General features: G+C 40.9%; 1 protein-coding gene across 1 annotated transcript in view; it reads right to left on the bottom strand.

Moving 5' to 3' along the window:
- Positions 1-474: 474 nt before the first annotated feature.
- Positions 475-7381, bottom strand: part of LYRM1 (LYR motif containing 1) — an 11436-nt gene continuing 4529 nt past the window's right edge. The window contains exons 2-4 of the mRNA XM_064725509.1: positions 4478-4636; positions 3393-3485; positions 475-1805 (exon numbers count right to left, since the gene is read on the bottom strand). Of these exons, the coding sequence (XP_064581579.1) occupies positions 1689-1805; positions 3393-3485; positions 4478-4636 (369 nt within the window). The 3' untranslated portion in view covers positions 475-1688. The remainder of the gene's footprint in view (positions 1806-3392; positions 3486-4477; positions 4637-7381) is intronic.

The following is a 7381-nucleotide window of genomic DNA, read 5'->3' as shown; positions in this document are numbered from 1 at the left end:
TTTTTTTAATGCAATTCCCCTTTTCCTGGGCTAAAGGAGTTTTGTTTTGTGTCTTCCTGGCAGCAGTAAATTTGCAAAGCTTCCACTGACAGAACAATGGCATTTTACCTGGTACTCCCTACATGAGGCATTCTCAGGAAATAATTATATGGGAATAGAGACCTTTGTGGACTGGAGCCATAAAGGTAGTGAGAAATTGGGCTAGCCAGTACCTGTCATGCTGATTCACTCTTCTCATTGTTTTCTTATACTTTTCTCATCTGCTTGTACTTTTTTCACTCTTAAAAGTGCATTCTTTGGGGAGGGACTGTCAGTCTGTTCTGCACAGGACCAGTTCTAACTTACTTTTCATGTAGACAGCAATATTTCTTTGTCATTGTTTATTAGAGCTTGGAGAGTTATGAATAACTTGGCAAGTTCAGAAATGAGATTTCATTGATTTCTCCCACTTTAAAAGGAAATCATACACACATGCACATGTCAAATTTGCTTTTTTATTTTTTTTTTTTGCCACTAATAAAGTCAGGCTGGAATAGGTGTCCTTTCAGTGCTTAGGAAGTGTCCAGTACAGTGTGGCTCTTGTCCAAGCTTGGTCTCACTGGTATTTCAAGCCTGAAGGATGGAAGGCTACCCCAACTTCCCTGAAGAGAACATGTCACCAGCCTGGTAAAGTCAGAGGACTGCAAAGGAGCCAAAACAACTGGTAGGCCATGAAAAGAAAATTAATTTCATTTTACTTCTATTCATGAGGCACCTGGCAAACAGAAATACCCCTCAAACTTAGGAGACTTGTAGATACTTTCTTTTACTAAAGTTGGGGTTCTATCCATAACATAAGAGTTCAAAACTAACACTAAAATTAAAATAATTGTTGAGAAAGCCAGTGTGCTGATTATGCTGAAAAGCTGACCATGTGAAAACACAGAGTGAGGACACCAAAGCATCCTAAGCTTGTTCCCATAGTGGCACCCTGGAGGCAGAGTTTTCAGCCAGTCCATACATGGGAACCTGAGGAACCCAACACTGGAACGTTTTACTCAGAGTTGTGTAATAGCATTCCCAATTTTGCATTTCACATCCACACCCTCTCCAGAGAGAAAAGAGCTGACATAGAGAGTCTAGACCACTCCCCTGCAGTTTGCAAAGGAATAATGGCACTTCTGCTGTCACTCCTACTGTCCAGAAACAAAACTTCCCGTGAGGGAAGTGTGAAACTGGAGCTCTCCTCCAGGGACAGCAGGCAGAGCAGGTGCAGGGTGCAGTGACTGTACTCCCACTGCCATTCAGAAGCTCTGGAGGAACTGTCCCAGACTTCCTTCATTTTGGCTGACCTTACACAAGGCACAGTCTTGAGTCACAACTGAGACCCCTCAAACCCCCAGAGAGCCCTGTTGCAGACAAACAGAGTTTGAAATCCTACTGCAGTTTGTCCTGATGTCAAAGGAATCTTTGTATCACAGCTCACTCCTTAAAAAGTGTTCCTTTTATTGACAAGTCAGTGGTTGAAATGTAATAAATACTAAACCAACCTTATCCATCATACACAATGGATCAGTTGGATTTTTGGCTTCAGGAAATGTGTGGGCAAGTGACCACACCATTCACAGTTGTGCACACAAATCACCTGGATTGCAGTTCACAGTTTAAAGGATGTGATTACACATCACAGCTTAAATGAAACTGGTGGCTTATGAAACTTCATCATGGGATTTCAGATATATTGGCTTAGAAATCTTCCTTAACTTTTCCTGGTGTCGCAATGTACGGCCTTGTTTGTGGGCAAGGCCCATGGGAGGCAGATGGATCTGGAAAAGAAAATCCCACCAGTTAGGTGCATGTTGGGAAAAAAAATACAGACTAAGTTTCACTGAGTTTGGAATCATTTCTTCACACTTTGGAGAGGGTAACTCTATTGTCTCAAGCCAGGTTATTAGATTTCTAGGAGGAGCACTCTGAGGAGTGATTAGTGGTGTAACTTTCAGAACTAATTGGTGGTGTAACTATGACAGAACTAATTGTTCTGTTTATTAAAATCCCATATATTTTAGGCCTTAATAAAATCCTATATATGCAAGGCCTTAGTAACTTTGTTTTGCAGCTTGGTATCACACAGCAGTGATACTTGATGAAACAGGATTGCTGACAATGTTCCAGAACAGCATGAACTAGAAACCCTAAAAATTCTTGAGTAATGTCTTGAATCACTGTGTGATTTATTCATACCTACTTAACAAGTTACAAAATAACCCCAAACTGTATGTACTGAAAGGCTGCCTTTTCACTGTCATGATTATATATATATGGCACATTAAAATGCACACTCAATGTCACTGACTCCATAAGCAGAAGGAGCAATAGGTGACAGACTCTTCCTTTGACTGACAAAGCCTTTATATTTCATAAGACTGTTAGTGGGAATCATGCAGCTGTAGCCCTGAAATGACTGAAAAATGTAGGTGGCAGCAGTCAGGTGTTACTGTTGCTGAGGCTGTCATCCTGTGAGATGGGTGTTTAGGTGCAAATAGTAGTAAAAGCACTGACTAAAGCAGCAGTAGAGATTTCTAGAATCTGAAAAATAACAATCATCCAGTTTGTCTGAGAGAGCAGATCCTTTGGGATTTTGAAACCACTGCAGAGCACCCATTTTAGGCCCATTTCTAGGAACATTGTTTGCCAGCTGTGCACTGCCATTCTGTATAGTGAAACATGGTAACAGTGACCATAGTCTAGGAAAGCATCTGATAAAGATACAATTTAATTTGGACCATGACTGCCTTGATAAGGGAACTGTAGATGTGAAAATAAACTCATCAACAGGAGTAGAGAGGATGCCTCTCTGGGAGGCAGCATAAAGAATTACTGACAGAAGTGACTGGGCAGTGAGGAAACTGTACTGAATGGTGCACTAGAAAACTTTGCTGCAAATTCCAGCATCTCAGTAATCTCAGACATGTTCTTCAGAGGCAGCAACACAGAGAGGTATTTCATAAAACCTGATTTGTGACCAGGAGAACAGTTAACAGTAATATAGGCTATAAAAAATTATTGTACCTATGGCAGATGTAATTAGGTATTTTTATTCTCTCATTCCCTTCTATTATTTGATTCCATTACCATGTTTCTCTATATTCATTGGTTGGCTAAATATTCAGAGGCCTTGGGAGTTTAGTTTATGCAACTCCCTTTAGACTTTGACTCCTTATTTTGAGAAGAAATTCTCCAATTTACAGTGAAAGATAGAGAACATCTCAATGTACATTTGGCTCTGCTTTAGCATACATTTAAATGCCAGCTCATCTAAAAATGCAGTGCAGTGAGAGAGATGGAAACTGATGGTGTTGTACAGGGAAAGCTCAGCAGGTATCAGTGAAGGCTTTGTGATTTATACTCACAGGTCTCGGGTAGGGGATGTTATAGTGAAGTCCAATTTCTATTCTTGCCTCACATTCTTCTATGCACTGCTTAATCAGCTTTGGATCTGTCACCTGGGATGATCAGACAAACAAGTGTTTTATAGGAGTACAGTAATTAGCAACTGGAAGCTCAAGTGTAAATGATGCCCAGCATGTGGCTTTCCTTAGCTTCTTTTGGCAAACTCAAGGATACAATGAATTTTATTTTCACACCCATAAAAGGCATCATTGGTATTTTCCTGGACTCAGCAGTTCTGGGCTTGATGGTGCTGAATGTTAACGCCCAGAGGCTGTGAGGACTGAGGCTGCAGAAGGAGTTTTTTACCCAAACATGGTATTTTCTCTGTAAAAAGACAATAGACATGTAAACTACCACTACATCTATGAAAAAACCACGCTCATCTGCTCATCACTCTGCAAGGTCACCAGGGAAGAAAGGAAAGACACTGCTTGGTGTGCATTCTGTTATCATCCTATCCAGAAACTCTCTTTGAAGTGAGAAATGCGGTGTGAATTATGACTTAAATTCATTTTTTTGATTTTGCATTACTTCAATTTAATCCCAGACCAATATGGGATATAAATAAGTGTTGTGATCTTGAATTACAAGAAGGGTCTTTGATTACCAGGGTTTGAAATTTCTTCCTTAAGAAAAAAATTAAAGTGCTTCTTTTAAAAGAAGTGCCAATAATTGCTGCTTTGAAAAGAAAAAAAGAAGCTGCTGAGTTCTGTTTGCCATTGCATGGGTAATGATACACTTAGCTAACTTTGTAAAGATCAAAAGCTGCTTCAATTACACAAGCAGTATCTTTGGAATTTAATTTTTTCTTGGCACTTTTTCACTGAAAAAAGACCTTTTAGACTTCTACAGTAGTTAATGAAGAGCTGAAATGGTTTGAGTTTTCTCAGGGATGATATTTAAACTGTAACCCAAATACACCAGCATTTAAGGTGAATGAAATTTTGGGAACTGAACCCTTACATTCCTCTCTTAGCTTCCAACCACAGAGTGCAAAGAGCAGGACAAGAGTAATTTGGAAATTCAGCACCATGAGGACACTCACGTTCCTGTTTTTTTGGAATAATGTTCTGGCTTCATTTCTGATGTACTCCTTCTCCCTCATGGTGTCCTCTGTGTGTCCTGATGCCGACTGCCAGGTTCTGGCTATTCGCAAAACCCTGCGGTAAAGGCCGAGAACTTCTTGTCGAGTTGCTGGGGTCATCTAGAAACACAAGACAAGACAAAGTCCCCAACATGTGCATGGACATTTGAGTTGCCAAAAGGCCTGGTTTGAAAAGGAAGTGAGTTTTTTGGGAGTTTGTGGTCAAACCAATCAGTGCTGAAATTTGAATATTTGGACATTTGTTCACCCTATTAAATTAATTTAAAAATATTTCCGCCATCCAAAGATATGCTGAGCTATATGAAAAAACCCTGAAATGGCTGTAAAGAATAATTAGCTGTGGAAAGTTGAAGACTCAGTCCAGCAAAGTATTTATATAGATACTTAAATCTATCTCCATTCAAACAGCTTGAGCTCTTGCTCAAAGTTCAGCACTTGGTTTAGTGCTTTGCTGAATCAAGCCTGGTACAAGAATGCCTGGGTTCTGTTTCACCGATGTTTTGCAACAGACATTGGGCAAGTCACCGAAACTCGACACATCCCCCTTCCTGAGACATTGTTGTACCAATGCTGACCCTATCTTTGCAAATCTGTGAATGAAATACATGTTAAAATCACCACAATATTGCTGAAAACTTGTATAGGCTCCAGGGGCTGAGAGGCTTATTTGTGATACCATGGCAGTAATGATTCAGCTGGAGTCTGAAGTGATGAAAAGGTGATGAAAGCTATTTTATCTAAGCACTCAGGAGAGGCAGACTAACTGTGGATTTAGGAAACTCCTGAATGCCTTGATTTTCAGAGAGCTGTGAACCTGCTGAGCCCACTGAATCAGCCTCCAGGTGTGCTAAGACTATTTGTCAGAAGAAAGAATGAAATCTTACTCTTGCTTTATGTAAATGAGTATTTTATCATGTAACTGGTTACATGTTTCATGACAGACCACAACTATCCCTGAGACAAATCCACTTCTGGATGACAGAATTTCAGTAATGAATTAAATTAGCAGAAACAATGACTTGTGCTCCAGGGGCAGTGCAGCTGTGAGAGGCACCTCACTCACTGTGCCAGAGGAAGGTGCAGCAGCACTGCCAAGTGAGTACATGGATGCAATGAGGAACAAGTGTCAGGGACAGGACATTATCTGACTATCAGGATCCACTTGCCAACCTGGAGCTCTAATTACTGTGGGTGAATCTACCCTGCAATCAGACCTGTGTGCTGGGAAAGGACAGTTTGGAGCAGAGTAACTCAGCCTGACCTTCCCCCTGGAGGGAGCACACTCTTGGCCACGAGGAAAAGCTGCTTCCTAATGCAGCACCCAGAATTTGGCAGTGTGCTCAAATCCCTGCAGTCTGTGGCAATTCCTGGGATTCTGGGTTGTAAAAGAGGGGCCAGAGCCAAAGGCCTCTCAGGCTGTTCTTGAGCTCCAGCACAGTGGCTGACCAGAACCAGCTCCTGTGGCTCCTGACCCTCTTTCCCTCACCAAAGTTGGAATTACAGATGCTAACCTGAACACAGGATTTGGCTCGTGGTTCTTTTTCATAAAAAATCCTGAACTGTAAATTCCTAGCCTTATCTTAACTGTTACTGTCATCTAAAGACCTTTCATAATTTCAAAACCTATTTTTCTCTGATTCTTAAGAGCGAATATTTTTGTTTTGCTATTTGTATTTTAACATGTTTAACCAATCATATATTTTTCCCCCAGATATAAAATTATTCTTCCTACACAGCAGAAAGTACTTCTAGTAAATGTTTATAGTATTTCTAGGAAATGAATTCCACAATAATATAACTAGGTAGTCCCAGCTCATCAAACAGCTTGGAGTAAGTGCTTCACTTTATCCACTCTAGAGCTCCATTTCAGGCAGTGAAATCAGTCAGACACGAAGGCCCAGATGTACCTGTATCTGAAAAATCACTGCTTCCCCCTGCTAGGTGCATATTTTGTACAGAAAACCAGTTCAGTTACAAGGGTTAACTCAGCACAAGCAGAGTCACAAATCCCGGCCTCACCTAGAGCCTCTCCTGACTTCCCTCCTCTGCTTTTATCTGAAGGTGTCACCTCTGAGAAGCTGAAAACAGGTTAGGTTTTCATGTAATCCATAGAGAAAATAAAAGGAACAATGCTGGGGGTAAAAATGTTTAAAATGCAGGTTTCAATTCTGATCTATGCATCAGACAATTTCCTAAGTGACAGTTTGGGACAGCACATGCCCTTTGTTCAGAGCTGACTACACCTGCTGCCCTTGGGTTTTAGACATTCTTGAATCTGTTCAGAAAGATTTTATTGAAAACTCTAGAACCAACAATTAATTTCCCCACCAGTTGCTCCCCCTCCCCCACCTACAACTCAGTCTTTCCTTCTTTACTCCTCTGTGCTGGAATTGCTACAGAACTGTGGAGCCCCTCACCATGGGCTGCCCTTCTGCATTCCTGCTCTCCTTCCCACATAGGCTGGATGATGTAAAAGACATTAAGCAGCTACTCATCTCTACTCAGCAACCAGCTGCTCCCAGGGCTCATTTAGTCAACAATTATCATTACAGACCTGCTCATAGGCCATTTCTGCAAAGATACATAAATGAAGGTATGAGGAGCCCTTTGCAGATTGAGGACTTCTGTCTATGATAGGAGAGGATGAGAGCAAATAAGACAAAATTCAAAGCCTGGGTCAGATTCTGATCTGAGTGGGAGTATAAATAGGGAGTAATTCCACTGAGAGCAAAATTACTTCCAACTTAAAATGTTGTAAATGAGATTGGAATTTTTCCTTTGGTATAAACAGTGCCCACACTGACAGAAATGTAAGTGATGGTACAAGTCATGTATCAGGTGCAA

The sequence above is a fragment of the Zonotrichia leucophrys genome, chromosome 14 (genome assembly GCF_028769735.1).
Source record: "Zonotrichia leucophrys gambelii isolate GWCS_2022_RI chromosome 14, RI_Zleu_2.0, whole genome shotgun sequence".
Classification (NCBI taxonomy): Eukaryota; Metazoa; Chordata; class Aves; order Passeriformes; family Passerellidae; genus Zonotrichia; species Zonotrichia leucophrys.
Note: the sequence above shows the minus strand (reverse complement) of the source record. Positions and strands in the feature narration are given on the sequence as shown.